Raw genomic sequence first — 15,225 nt, 5'->3', positions numbered from 1 at the left:
AATATTTAATTAATTATTCAATTAAAAATCTAACAGTTTTATTACTCAATTTGATCACTAATAAATTAAGGCTCATAAATAATTAATATAATAATTATTATAATATTAAAAAAAATCTCACCTGTATATGGTGTTTGGTAAATTATTTTTTATTAAAATTGGGTTAAATTAAGTCCATTTCATGAATGATCCTCTCGTGTTGTGAGGCTTAAATCTAAGTGTCGCATTATATCAATCCTGAATCCTGATTCGATGCATGCAAAAGACATAAAACTATAGAGCACGTAACAGGACATGTCTACGACATTTTGCCAAAGGAAATCCCAAGCTAGTAAAGCTAAACAATGGAACTCACCATTCCAATTTTCTTATTTAAATATAATATATATATCTTATCTTAATAATATACAAATGTGAAGACATAAATAGGAAAAAAATTTGCACCAATCCAATGTGTCAAAATTCTAAGCCTCCTACAATAAATCATCATTTTTTATAATCTCATTTTATCATCACTTATAGTAATAGGGACCACAAAACCATAACAATTTGAAATTTACACAATAAAAAAAACATGAAAATGCATTTTATGCTATTAAAATTTGAATGAGTTGTTTTCCTCCAAGAAACATGTGCTATCGGGCCTATTTTCAGCAAAAAAACAAAAATCCAAATTGAATTGCAGCCCATTTCAGACCCGGCCCAGCTAAAAAGTCCAACCCGGCTGACCCTTTTTCAGTGGCATTAATTGCAATTTCTGAAAAGAGACATCCTTTCCCTTCTTCTCCGCCGAATCTCAAACCCTAAACACTATCAAACTCCATCTGATATGACCCAGATACAAAATTTCCCAATTGATGATTGAATATCCAACCCGTCGCCGTAGCCTCTCACCCAAAAACGAAATTTTCCATTCAAAGTGCTTTCAACCCAATGGAATTCAGATTTTTTGCAAAGCAAATATGCTATAATCATTCTTGGATGAAGGGATTGAAGATAAGGATGAGGTTAAAATCAAATGAAGAGGTAAAAAATTTCACCCAATTCGATTTCAATTTTTTCCCCCCAAAATCAATCCCAAATTTTAATGTTTTTAAATTCAACCCTAACCCTAGGATTTTAGTATAAAAGGGGGTATTTTGTGTCTGTTCAGACTTGCCCCAGCATTGCAAAGTGTTAACATTGCACTGCTTTCTTGCTCCCCTCTTTTAGTTTACGTTTTTCTGCATTAATATTTACAAAAACATTTTTCATCGAAGAAGAAAAATAGGATGTCTAACACATCTGATTTTTCAGCAATTTCTGAGATTTGCACTGAAAAAACTTTTTGAAACTTGAAGGGTAAAATCATTTGGCTTTGGCAAGTGTCTGGTTTCAATGGAAATAGGATGCCTTTTTCCATTGAAATGGTCATTCTTGATGAGGCTGGTGATAGGATACATGCCTCACTCAAGAAGACTCTGATTTACAAGTTTAGAAATGATCTCTTTGAAGGAAAATACTTTAGTTTTGAAAATATGGGTGTTGCCAACAATGGTGGTGGTTATAGAACCACTAAGCACACCTACAAGTTGAACTTTCAGTTCAGTTCAAAGGTTAAATACCTCCCTGCCCTTACAATCACTAAGTCACCTTATCAGTTGGTTCCAATCTCTGAAGTTATTGGAAGAACCTATGACACTGATTACTTAGTTGGTAGTTTTCTATTTCCCTTTCGATTTTTTTGTTATCTTTCAATAATAGTTTTTATTGTTAATAGTTGTCTATTTAACTTTGTATTATTTTTACAATTGTTTTAGACATCATTGGTGTCTTGACTAGTGTTGGAAGTGAGAGGGAACTTGAGAGGAATGGAAACATGACAAAGCTCAATGTCATTGAACTTGAGGCTGGAGGGTAATACAATGTTTTTTTCAACTGCTTGATTTCTTTCTTTATTAGTTTATACATTATTGGTTCTTATTTAACTTGATTATGTGTGAAACAGGTTCAAGATTCAATGTACTTTTTTTGGAAGTTATGTAGATGATCTCAACAGCTTTATAGCAAGTGGAGATATCCAAAATGCTATGGTGATCATCCAACTTGCTAAAGCAAAAAGCTTCCAAGGTTATGACTATTCATAACTTGCTCCCCTCTTATATTGTGTCCTTTCTTTACTTTATGAAAAGTCTACTTAATTAATTCCTATATATTCCTTTAGATAAATTACATATTCAGACATGTATTGGTTGCACCAAAGTTATTTTCAAGCCTACATGTGATGCTGCTGTTAGCATGAGGAATAGGTATAACTTTAGTATTTTGTAATCTATTTGGGATTTCATGTAAAACTGAAATGTAGTAGTTTGTTTGACATTTATTTTTGTGTTTTCTTAGGCTGAGTGAGACTGTTGATACCCCATCCCCACTTGGTTTAACCCAGCTGCAACCAGAAGCAAAACTTGACCCTAGAGAAGAGTTTTTGTATGGAACACCAAGGAACACTATGCAGGGGCTCAAAGATGCTACCACAGTGAGTGTTGTACTTTTTTATTTATTTATGGTTAATAGGCACAATTTTACCATTAAATCATGATTACTTACTTTGTGCCTATTTATATGACAGAATGAAGTTTATGTTGTGCTTGGAACCATTAAGAGAATAGTTAATAGGGAAATTTTTTGATATACTGCATGTGTATGCTCTAAGGGTGTCATACGTGATTCTCAAATGTTCTATTGTGAGAAGTGTGATAGGCATGTGAAGAAAGTATTCTCTAGGTGATCTACTTTACTCTATAACTCTTAGTTAAAGTTTATGTGTTTGACCAAACACCTTATATACACTATAAATTAACTGAATGTTTTATAACTGTACTAGGTACTGTTTGAGGGTGAGAGCAATTGATCATACAGATTGTGCTACCTTAGTAATTTTTGACAAAGAAGCAACTACACTTTTTAACAAGAGCTGTGTTGACATGCTAGCTGAACATGGAGTGGTAAGTCATAGGATGAATAGAGTGTTTCTTTGTATTTTTATGACCAGCACACTTAAAGGATTCACTAATACATGAGTTTTGAATGTATAGGCTATTTCTAAGGGTCATCTACCACCTGAAATTGTTGGAATCATTGGCAAAACTTTCCTCTTCAAGGTAGAGACCAAAGTTGGTCAAAGCCCCAGATTTGAGCAATCATTCAGGGTGACGAAGATTTGCCACGTGCTGGATGTTATCAATGAGTTCAAGAAGAAATGGGGTGAAGAAGAAGCTGCCTTCTTCAAAAACGCAATGGTATGAATACTTTGCTGTTATATATTGGACATAGATAGCATTTTGGTGGTTTTAAAACATTGTTTTTTTAACCTTAGAGTAATGGTGGCAATGCTAATATTATGTAGGAAGCATCTTCTTTAAGTGTTTTGTTGAACAAGGGGAAAGCTCCCATGATTGCTGGCTCTTCTGATGTGTTGAATCAAGTATGGAGTAGTATAATGTTTCTGTGTTTATTGTTTGAGTGCTGTCTATTTTTCTCTTCAATATGGCGAGTAAAACTTACTTAAAATATTGTGATATTTTTTTGTAGGATGATTTTTCATTGACTGAACCTGTTGAGAAGTGTAAGGAAATGTTGTTGGGGGAGGGTTCTGGCGTTGTCACACAGGTCAGAAGAACACTATGTAAATCTGTGGCCGTAATTAGATTTATGGAGTCTGGAATTTAAAAACTGATAATTTTGAAATCCTTGCAGGATCTTCTGCCTAAGTTTGCAGTTGCAGATTGTGAGTCTGATGTGGTTGAGATAAGTCAGAAAGGTTATGCTGCATCTAGCAAGAGGGGATCTCCCACTATGGATGATGATGAGATGAACATGCCTCTCAAGATGTTGAGGAAAACTGTCAAGATTGAAAAGCCTTAAAATGCACCTACTGAGATTCTATTTAATTATGTCTTAAATTGATGAACTTATTTACCATTATCACTGTCAGTCTCATATGAGCTCAATTTGTATAATTTGTTTTGAGAACTGTAATATTTTGCTGCTAAGTTTATGACTGATTTGTTGTTTATCAGTTTATTTTGCTACCTTATCAGGTCTGTAATATGTTGATCTCAGCACATTATTAAGTAATCTAATTTCATTATGTTAAGTTTTTGTGTTTGTTCTAATATATTCAAGTCAGATATTTTGTGTTTTTTAACTGTCCTGTGTATGTCAGCTAAACAAGGTAATCATGTCTCATTTGCAGTTTTTTTTTATATCATTAATTGAGATTAATAGTGCTTATATTAAACTTATAGCAAAATGCAAATAACTTACAATTTCTATTTTGTTTCCACATGTTTTATTGGTTGCGTGTATGATTGGATGCAAATAGAGATATTTGGATGGAATGAACACAGAAACTTGAAGTGTGAAAAGGGTGTCCTAAGGAAAGCGATTGCCTATTGACCAAAAAAAAAAAAAGGAAAGCGATTGCCTATAATAACACAATATTCTGCTTAATTAGTTTTCATGATGTATTTATATGAAAGTCAAAATGTATACATTACTATATTTAGTATGACTTATTACTATTAATAAGAATGTCTCTTTGGTGATGTATAAACTTAATTGTTGTGCTTCAATATTATTCATTACCATTCAATTCCCTTATGAATTCTGATGTAAACTTAATTATATTTATTGACTGTTAATGAAAAGATATATTTTGACTAATGTAAATAGCTACTATTACGGTTACTTTTGGCATTAAAAAAAAAACTCTTGCAATTACTCTTTACACAGATATTTGTAATAGGGATATGTATAAGGGGGTTAGGCTGTTCACATTTTAGTAGTATCCAAGCAATTAGCTCAAAAAAAACAAAAAAAAAGTAAACCCATCATATGCCTAATAAAAAATTGATGTTAGTAAAAGAGATTCACACTAATTTCACACCCATTCATTATAGAGAGAGAAACCGCCCCATTCATATTCAGCAACATAAACCCATTCTTTCAATTAATGAAACAAGCATTTAAGCCCTTTAGCCTTTCACTTATGGAACGGTGCAGATACTCCCATTTCTCTCACACGTGCTTATCTTCAGGTAGCCATAAGCCATGGCAGGTTGTACTCAAAGGTAATATCTTTGCATGGAAAAATACATGTTGGTTGCTGATACTATTTTGAGATCAAGTAAATAATTGGTTCAAGCTTGCATGTTTAGATTAATGACATTGGGATTGTTTGATGCACATCATTGCTGTATTTGAAGTACCAATTGGATGGTTTTTTGTAATTTTTTCTTCTTTTTTCAAAAGTAAAGTTTTCAATTTTATAGATCTACATTATTGGGACAAAATCGTGTAAATCTTCTAACAATGGTAGGTACCAATTTTAATTATGGCAATGGATAGGTACCAATTATCAGGTATGAATTTGTCTATATTCTAAGCTCAATTGTCAATTTGAATTATTAAATTTAGATTTATATGGTGCAAAAACCTTTGGTTATTGTTGTAGATAACTTTGGAGCTAAATAGAGATGATGCATCTATCTTCCACAAGGATTTTTTTTTTTTTTGGATGAACTGCTATTGAAAGTATCGACTACTTTTTTTTTGGTTATTTAGAGGGAAAAACGAGTATTCATTGTTATTCGTCAAGGATATGCAATTGCTTTTAATAGCATCAAAGTAAATTTTAATCAATGACATATTCAATTTTATGATGACAACATAATAAAATTTAGATTTGTATATTATTAATATGACAAACTTTATGATGTTATTTCTTATGTCATGCTCACTGCTAATTATAAACTCCCTCCGTTTCAAAATACATGTCCATTTTGGAGAAATTGCACTAACCAAGAAACCAAATAAATTTTGTTATTTTTTATGAAAATATGTGTGTGTTTTCTATAATACCCTTAATCATTTATTATTTCATTTTATTTTTTTCTCTCTCTACAATAAATATGCAAGGGTATTATTGACAAGACAATAATTAATGTTGTATTGAAACTTGAAAGTGACAAGTATTGTGAAACAAAATTATTCTCTAAAATGGACAAGTATTATGAAACGGAGGGAGTATTACTTATGCTCATGTAACATGATGCAGCTTTAATTGGTAGTTGATATTATATCATATATGAAAAAGTCAAAGCAAAGACATTCCTTTTCTTGATAATGCTTACAACTTGGTATATGAACTTTGTCTTCTATTGAGACATTAAACAATGACATTCACGTTAAAGCATTGCCTTGATTTTCATATACCATATTTGTGTTTGTCTGTAGAGAAAAATCCATTGACAATGACATATCAATGCTTTGGCAAAGCTTTAATTTTGTCCCATAGTGTATTGGCCAAAAATGCTTTGACAATGACATATCAATGCTTTGGCAAAGCTTTAATTTTGTCCCATAGTGTATAGGCCAAAAATGTGTTTCATTTTTCCAACACAATATTTCATCTGTCCTTAATCAAACACAAACCTATCCATTTAAAAAATCAGCAATGCAACATTCTTCTCTAACATAAATTTCTTCAACAATGGAACCAAATGATCCATCAAGTAAAGGGATGAAGAAAAAATTAACAGTTGCACAAAGCAATTTTATCAACAAAGGTATGTCCAAATGTTCTTCACCATGTCAAATATATATTACTTGGGTAATGAAATGGATAATATTATTTCCAATCATGATAGTTATTTTATTACCATTGTAGAGAATGTGTTTTGCACTAAATCTTCAATGAAACAAGTTAACAAGTTATCCAGGGAGCCTTTTAGAAGTCCTCTTTCTCCATTGATGAATGGTAATATGATATATCTACTTATTAACTTTTGTATAATTTTTAATTTTATCATATCACATCCCACCATAAAACAAACCCAATTGTTGTTAGTTTATGTTAGTACCACAAAGATTTGAAGTTTGCAATTAGGTTCATTGATTAATATTACATTAATTTGTATGCATCATTCTCCAACTCAATCAATAAGTCCTCCATCCATTGGTAAATCTGATTGCTCACTTGCAAGGATGAAGAGAAAACATGCAATGTTGCAAAGAGGGTCTAAAGAAAAAAGAATTGATAAAGGTATGTTTAGTATTGAATGTTTATAATTTATTTTACATTTTCATGTATGTTTAATACATTACCGAAGGAATTTACCAAGATGAAAGTATGCTTCATACATTACATTGCAGAGAATGAGGATTCTGACTATGCTTTAAGATATCGTAACAAGAGACTATCAAAGGAGGCACAAAAGAATCCTATCTCACCATTGATAAATGGTACTTATATAGCATGTGATTTTGCCTACAAAATTTAATAGTCTTCCAAGTTGAAGTATGGCCAAACCAATTCAAAGGTTTTTTTTTTTGTTTTATAATTATTGTTGCTACAATGTAGATTCAAGTGAGGCATTGTCATCTATAGAGCAAGCAAATGATTCAAAATCAGAAACGAGGAGATCATCTGAATCAATAATTAACCCGTCTCTAACTTCTATGAATTCATGTGAGTTATTTATATGTCTGAATCAATATTCTTAATCTGCAAGATTGGACTCACACTTACATATTTTAATCATTGACATACTATGATAATATTTTAACAGTTCCATCAACACTAAGTCATACCATTTTGTGCAAGAGGAAGGTGTCATCTCAACCAATAACCTTACAAAGAAGTCCGCTATCCAACATTACGAACATTGAATATGTTCCTTCTGGCAGTAAGACATTAAATTATTTTTATGCTTATAAATTAGTGCATCTAACTTACTTGGGCCATATCATTAATCTGTTGACATCATCAACATACACTGATGCAATATGTAGTGCCGCAAGTTCTAAATACAACCAAAAAGGGACAAAAAACTAGAGTTCAAAAGAGAAGGAGATTTAAAGAGCTTCCTATTACAAGACTTAATTTTGATTCAATATTTGAAGAAGGTGGTCCATCATCAAACTCATCAGCCAATGGTAATTGTTGAATATTCAACTTTCTATATTACACAAATAATAGTTAAATTAATACATTGCCTAACAGGGGTTAATGAAGAAAATTGCAATTTGGATGCCTTCAAAGTAGATATATATGATGATGCTGAAATCAAAGGTTCGCCCATAATCTTTATTAGTATATATACATATAGTTTAACTCCTTAATGATATTTTCGATATCTAATATATATATATATATATATATATATATATATATATAGACACACACACACACACAAAAACCTCCATAGGAACTCTTTATTTTGGATCTCCAGATGTCACATGCAAATGGTGCAAGGCTAAACTTTGGATAGAAGAGAGGGCAATAAGTCTAAACCACCGACCATAGACTCTGAGTTTTCTCTATGCTGTCAAAAGGGATATGTTGATATTCCATACGTAGAGGAACCACCTAAACTACTGTTATTATTGATTGATGGAAGTGAACCTAGAAGCAAGCATTACCAAGCCAACATCAGAGCATACAACAGTATGTTTGCCTTTACATCCCTTGGAGGCAAAGTGTTTACAAAGCTCAACAATGGAAATGGACCGCCTCAATTTATCTTAAAGTGGACAGAATTATCATAGAATTGGAAGTCTACTGCCTGAGCCTGGAAATGCTCCAAAGTTTGCTCAACTATACATCTATGACACTCAGAATGAAATTCAAAATAGAACAAGAGTTTTTGAGTATGTAAAGTGTTAACTTTATCATTAATTGTTGATTGTTTTTATATATGAGGCTATTGTTGATCAATTTATTTATATGATATATTAACTTTGGTTGCAGTGCAAGCGATGGCGATGGTGGGTTTGATCTCTCATTGGTGGAAGATCTAAAAAACATGTTGGACGAGTGTAACTCTCTGTGCAAAAGTTTTAGAAAGATCCGTGATATGGTTGAACAGGGTCCACCTCCTAAGATGGCTTTAAGATTGTTTCGAAAGACGGAAAAAGACTCAAGGATGCACAATCTACCTACTGTAGATGAAGTTGCTGGGTTGATAATAGGTGATTATGATGAGACCGAGCAGGTAAGAGATATTATAGTGGATGATGTACACAAAGGCTTAAGAAGGATACATGAGACACATCCCTTATACATGCCACTTCAGTATCCTTTAGTATTTCCTAAGGGTGATTATGGTTATGAGGAAGATATCCCTTATAGAGAATTTGAAGATGAAAATAGAAAATCAAGAGGTTCAAGGGATAGAGTTGCTATCAGAGAATATATTGCCTATCGAATTTAAGATAGGGATTGCGAGTTTGGAAACATTGTTTATGGAAGAAGATTGCTTCAGCAGTTTTCCGTTGATAGTTACACAATGATTGAAGCTCAAAGGCTATCTTATATTCGGAATAACTAGGGAAATATTCGTTCAGATTTGTTGAATGGATTACAAGAAGCAGTTGAGATGGGAGACAATGACCCGCGGAAAGCTGGACAGCGTGTCATACTTCCCGATTCCTTTACAAGTTCACCAAGGTACATGTTTAATAACTGTCAAGATGCAATGGCAATTTGCAAGAGATTTGGCTACCCGGACCTATTCATCGCAGTAACTTGCAACCAAAATTGGAAAGAAATCAAGGAATTTGTTACAGAGAGAGGCCTTAGTGCATCTGACAGGCCCGATATTATTTGTAGAGTTTTTAAGATGAAGCTTGATCAAATGATGGCAGACTTTAAGAAGGATGAAATGTTTGGCAAAGTTACAGCAGGTTTGTATAGAATTTAGTATGTTAAATAAAAGTTTAATTTCTTATAAATAATACATTGTACAAATATTAATATTTTCACATTTCATAGGTATGTATACTGTAGAATTTCAAAAGAGGGGGCTACCACATGCACACATTCTTTTATGGTTAGAAGGTGTCAACAAACTGCACACAACTAAGGAAATAGATAGGGTGATATCTGCAGAGATTCCCCATCCACAACTATATCCAAAGTTGCACTTGGCCGTTTCAACATAGATCAGTAAATAAGAATACTGCTCCTTATTCTCTTCTTCTCCTTCTCTCTATTATTATCATCTCTATTTACTTGTATTCATAACACGTTATCAGCACGCTCTAATCACTGAAAAGGTATTCATATAATATATTTCACTAATTAATAGTTTTTTTTCCTTGGATATCATGTAGTTGTGTATATACTCTTGTATCGATGATTATAGGTGACTGCTATAATTCCATCAAATGGAATCAGTACCTTATAGATACACACAATTTTTGTTATGCAAATTATAGTGTTTATTTATTTTAATTCAACATTCATGCATACTTAAAGAACCGCTTAAAAGTAAATAAAGAAACTCTAATGAATTCTTGAAGAATTCAATACTAATGCATCCTGGAAGGATTTCACATACATAATTTTCTTAATGAATTTCTGAAGAATTCAACGGTAGTACTAATACAAAATTTTCTTAATGAATTCCTAAAGAATTCAACAGTAGTTTTAATGCATCCTTGAAGGATTGCACATACAAATTTATTTTTAATGAATTCATGAAGAATTCAATACTAGTGCATCCCTGATGGATCACTTAAAAATCAATTTTTTATTAATGTATTCTTGATGAATTCAATCATGATGCATCCTTGAAGGATTGCACAAATAATTTATCAAACTTAATACATAGTTCTTGTAGAGCTCATTTAATGAATATACATCCCTGAAGGATCGCAAAAGTACTACAATTTTTATTATTATTATTATCATTATTATCGTACGTTTGTGCATTCATCATGAATAACATTTGAATAGCTACCATTTTTAATGGTTGCATGAGTAATTGAATCCTCATCGTATAATATAATATAAGTAATAGACTTGTTTTTTATCCGATAAATATGGAACTATAACCTTAACGTGTAGCATTTTTCTCAACTAATTATGAGAAGTATACTCCTATTTTTTTAAATTGAATAACACGTAGTCATTAGTCATCATGTGTTACACTTATCACCTAAGAAATAGCATCACTTATTTTGTAGTAATTATCTTATAAATTAATTAATATATCAAGTAGTGCTTATCAATAGCATTGATAAAATATGAAAGAGAGAAAGGGTTGGTTTCGTCGTAGTGGATGGGGGTTTGAACATCAATATATTCATATGTAGTATGTATATATGAAAGTAGTGCTGGCAGGAGCCACACAACCTTGAGTGTGGCTCGCCACTAGATAAAATGTTCAAAAAAAATAATTCTAACTAACTCATTAAATTATTATAACCAACTTGTTGAGTTGTTGATTTAAGTATGTTTAGCGTAAACACTTTAAAAAAAAAAAAAGATACTACCTTCGTCCCTAATTATAGGACCGTTTTGTCAAAATCACGGGAATTAAAAAAGTTGATAATATATTTAATTTGTTTATAATTTCTATTGTTTTTAAAATTTTATCTCTAAGAGAGAAAGTTAATTTATGTTTTAATATTTATTGTTGATTGAAGAAAAATATGCAAAATAAATAGGGATATAGTGGTAAAGAAATAATTAATATAATTGAAAATACCAAAGGGGCCTTATTAAAAAGGATAAAAAATATTTTCAAAATGTTCTTATAATTAAGAACGGAACGGAGGTAGTAGTATGTTTAGCGTTAATAGTTTTGCAAGATAGCTTGCACTACAAGTTTTTTAAACTGTGTGTGTTTTCTGTTTTATTTTCTTCTTCTATCACTTTATTCTTCAATAGAAAGGTTTGAAAGTGAGAAGTGGCTATATCCCGAGTGAGTGAGAGAGACACGTTGACATGAAGTACTAACACAACATCGTATTTTCTTTGTGAATTAATTTAATTAATTAAATGTAATAATTAAATTATTAAATTATAATAATTAAATTAAAGTCATTTTGGTTGAGGTTTTTTTTTAATTAGAGATACTTTGATGCTTTTTTTCTTGGTACAAGATACTTTGGTACTTCAAAAAAAAAAATCAATATTTCTCTGCATGTCTCGTCTTCTCAAGAGACCAAATATCTCTATAACAGGAAGCAATGCCTTATTTGTTGTTTTTTCGACGAGATCCTTTTTGTTTGACATCAAGAAAGAAATACTATTTAATGTAAGCAAAAGATTCAAATCCTCTTTTATAGCTAGGTAGTAGTGATAGTCAATCTTTTAAATTAAATTACAAAAATAATATGTCTTCTTGTGATTCTTGTCATTTTGGAAAACAAAGAAAGTTACCTTTTCCTCATAGTTTGTCAAAGTCTAATGCTCCTTTTGATATTTTACATGCTGATTTATAGGGTCCTTATTCTACTATTTCATGACAAGGCCATAAATATTTTTTAACCCTTGTAGATGATTATTCTAGATTTATTTGGGTTATATTTCTCAAATCCAAAGATGAAACCAGAAAGAGTCTTATTCACTTTGTTGCCTATATTAAAAATCAGTTTCATACTACTTTGAAATGTCTTAGGTCCGATAATGGCACTGAATTTGCCATGGGTGATTTTTTTTCCTTTCCAAAGGAATCATCCATCAAAAGACTTGTGTTGAGACGCCTCAACAAAATCGGGTTGTTGAAAGAAAGCATCAACACATTCTCAATGTGGCTAGATGTCTTTCTTTCCACTCCCATGTACCTTTAACAATGTGGAATTTTTGCATTCAACATGCTGTTCATATCATTAATAGGTTACCTTCTCCTCTTCTTAATTTCAAGTGCCCTTATGAATTTCTTCATAAAGAACCTCCTTCTCTTTTTCATCTTAAGGTTTTTGGTTGTTTGAGTTATGCAACCACTTCGCAAGCTCATAGAACCAAGTTTGATTCTAGAGCTAGAAAAGTTGTATTCCTAGGATATAAAAACGGTACTAAAGGCTATATTCTCTATGATTTAAATTCACATGAAATTTTTGTTTCAAGAAATGTTTTTTTTTATGAAACTGATTTTCCTTTGTATTTGCCGAATTCTGTGCAAACGGACTCTACATCCTCTACATCCAATTTGCATCATACTACTCTTGATGACCCTGATCCTACTTCTTTACCCATTCCTGTCATGCATGAACCTAGTTCCAATGATTCCACTACCACACCAGAATCTAGCCCTAACCCTACACCTTTAAGGAAGTCTTCTAGAGTTGTTACTCGTCCTGTATATTTAGAAGATTTTCATTGTAACAATGTTATAGGTATAGACTCTGCAATATCTTCTAACAGTGTTTATCCCCTTTCTTCTGTACTATCTTACAATAGTTGTGCCCCTGGTTATCATGCATTTTGTTGTTCTATCTCAGCCATAGTTGAACCTACAACCTATAACCAGGCATCTAAATTTGAGTGTTGGTGGAATGCTATGAATGCTGAATTACTTGCTCTTGATGACAACAAAACATGGTATGTAGTTGATCTTCCCCATGGCAAAGTTCCTATTGGTTGCAAATGAGTGTATAAGTTTAAATACCATGCCAATGGTTTTATTGAGCGTTACAAGGCTAGGTTAGTCGCTAAAGGGTATTCTCAATTAGAAGGAGTTGATTATTTTGATACCTTTTGGCCAGTTGCCAAAATCACTACTGTTAGGGTCTTATTAGCTTTGGCTTCCATTAAGGGGTGGCATCTTGAACAATTGGATGTGAATACCGCTTTCTTGCATGGTGATTTAAATGAAGATGTGTACATGTCCTTACCTCCTGGTTTTCCTGACATTAAGGACCACAACAAAGTTTGTAAATTGCACAAATCCATTTATGGTTTGAAACAAGCTAGTAGGCAATGGTACTCCAAGCTTTCTTCCTCTTTAGTTTCTTTGGGATATACTCCCTCACAATCTGATCATTCTCTATATATAAAGTCTACATCTACTAGTTTTACTGCACTATTGGTGTATGTTGATGATATTATTCCTGTCGGCGACTCTATTCATGAGATACAAGCTGTCAAAGCGTTTTTGGATCAGAAATTCAGGATTAAAGATCTTGGAAAACTGAGATATTTCTTAGGTCTGGAAATTGCAAGATCTGACACTGGGATCTTTGTCAATCAAAGAAAATATACACTTGAACTTCTTCAAGATGCTGGTCTACTAGGAACTAAACCTTCCAATATTCCTTTTAATCCTACTACTAAGCTCTCTAGCACCGATGGTGCTCCTTTGGATGACCCCTCTTCTTATAGAAGACTTATAGGAAGGCTTCTTTATTTGACACATACTCGACCAGACATCAGTTTTTCCGTTCAGCATTTAAGTCAATTTGTTTCTAAACCTTTGGTCCCTCACTACAATGCTGCCATGGGCATTCTTAAGTATCTCAAATCTGCTCCAGCCAAAGGCATATTTTATTCTGCTTCTAGTCCCTTGAAGATTAGTGCTTTTCCAGATTCTGATTGGGCAAGGTGTCCTGAAACTAGAAAGTCTATTACAAGATTTGGTGTGTTACTTGGTTCTTCTTTAATTTCTTGGAAGTCCAAGAAGCAAAATACTGTCTCCATGCCGAATATAAAGCATTGGCCTCATTAACTTGTGAACTTCAATGGTTACAATACATTTTTCAAGATAGCATTTTCAAATCCAACTTCATTTTTTTGTGACAGTAGGTCCGCTATTTACTTATCTCACAACCCTACTTTTCATGAAATTAAAGGAGTAAACACATCGAGCTGGACTACCATGTGATTCGCGAGAAAATTCAATCAAAGCTCATTCATTTGCTACCGATACCAAGCACCTCTCAATTGGCTGATGTCTTCACTAAGCCACTCCAACATCCTGCTTTCTCTTCTTTCATGTCCAAGTTGGGTTTATGTTCTATCCATAGTCCAACTTGAGGGGAGATATTAATGTAAATGCTAGTTAGTGCTAGTTTAATTTTTGCATTAGTTAGTGGTGACTGTAAAGCTTATTGCATTAGTTAGGCTTAACTATATATCTTCCACTTCTGTTACAATACATGTATGGTATATATACTTAGATGCGCCTCACTATTCTAATCACTCAATAATGAAAATTACTTTCCATTTATTCAAAGTTCAGTGTTTTAATAAACTATCAACTATATTCCCATTTTCATCCTACAAATGTGGTTTGATAGTAACACATGCTCTTTCTAATTGGCTCGTGCTGATAACAATGGGTCACATTTGGTTCATCTCAGCTGAAAAAAAAAAGCTAAAAATGCCCAAGAGAGTACGAAGAGGAACTAATGGTGATCATTTTTATAAAAGCGAAACGAAAAACATACTTGAGCCTT

General features: G+C 32.5%; 3 protein-coding genes and 1 long non-coding RNA gene across 6 annotated transcripts; all 4 read left to right on the top strand.

Annotated features, from left to right (window-relative positions):
- The first annotated feature begins 1,406 nt into the window (after nucleotides 1–1,406).
- LOC120577573 (uncharacterized) lies at nucleotides 1,407–2,668 on the top strand. The gene is made up of 6 exons (XM_039829169.1): nucleotides 1,407–1,695; nucleotides 1,800–1,896; nucleotides 1,988–2,109; nucleotides 2,204–2,288; nucleotides 2,380–2,515; nucleotides 2,609–2,668. Exons 1-6 carry the CDS (start codon nucleotides 1,407–1,409, stop codon nucleotides 2,666–2,668), a joined length of 789 nt encoding a protein of 262 aa, XP_039685103.1.
- Nucleotides 1,798–4,135, top strand: LOC120577659 (uncharacterized). The gene is made up of 9 exons (XM_039829416.1): nucleotides 1,798–1,896; nucleotides 1,988–2,288; nucleotides 2,380–2,515; nucleotides 2,609–2,763; nucleotides 2,864–2,984; nucleotides 3,075–3,278; nucleotides 3,386–3,463; nucleotides 3,571–3,648; nucleotides 3,736–4,135. Exons 4-9 carry the CDS (start codon nucleotides 2,714–2,716, stop codon nucleotides 3,901–3,903), a joined length of 699 nt encoding a protein of 232 aa, XP_039685350.1. The 5' UTR covers nucleotides 1,798–1,896; nucleotides 1,988–2,288; nucleotides 2,380–2,515; nucleotides 2,609–2,713; the 3' UTR covers nucleotides 3,904–4,135.
- A 657-nt stretch (nucleotides 4,136–4,792) lies between these two features.
- LOC120577687 (uncharacterized) lies at nucleotides 4,793–5,553 on the top strand. Its single transcript, XR_005643653.1, has 2 exons — nucleotides 4,793–5,402; nucleotides 5,495–5,553. It is a non-coding gene; the product is annotated as an uncharacterized lncRNA (long non-coding RNA).
- Nucleotides 5,554–6,137: 584 nt separating this feature from the next.
- Nucleotides 6,138–9,980, top strand: LOC112419100 (uncharacterized). 3 transcript variants are annotated; one of them, XM_039828546.1, is made up of 12 exons: nucleotides 6,138–6,608; nucleotides 6,710–6,802; nucleotides 6,861–6,865; nucleotides 6,958–7,084; nucleotides 7,195–7,284; nucleotides 7,403–7,510; nucleotides 7,611–7,727; nucleotides 7,834–7,977; nucleotides 8,045–8,113; nucleotides 8,250–8,691; nucleotides 8,792–9,726; nucleotides 9,815–9,980. In XM_039828546.1, exons 1-10 carry the CDS (start codon nucleotides 6,533–6,535, stop codon nucleotides 8,345–8,347), a joined length of 927 nt encoding a protein of 308 aa, XP_039684480.1. In that variant the 5' UTR covers nucleotides 6,138–6,532; the 3' UTR covers nucleotides 8,348–8,691; nucleotides 8,792–9,726; nucleotides 9,815–9,980. The 3 variants fall into 3 exon arrangements, with proteins under 3 accessions (XP_039684480.1, XP_039684481.1, XP_039684479.1); XM_039828547.1 differs by having other exon boundaries at nucleotides 6,138–6,802; nucleotides 8,274–8,691; XM_039828545.1 differs by having other exon boundaries at nucleotides 6,138–6,802.
- The last annotated feature ends 5,245 nt before the right edge of the window (nucleotides 9,981–15,225 follow it).

Source organism: Medicago truncatula, chromosome 8 (assembly GCF_003473485.1).
Source record: "Medicago truncatula cultivar Jemalong A17 chromosome 8, MtrunA17r5.0-ANR, whole genome shotgun sequence".
Classification (NCBI taxonomy): Eukaryota; Viridiplantae; Streptophyta; class Magnoliopsida; order Fabales; family Fabaceae; genus Medicago; species Medicago truncatula.
This window is presented reverse-complemented; position numbering and strand designations above follow the sequence as displayed.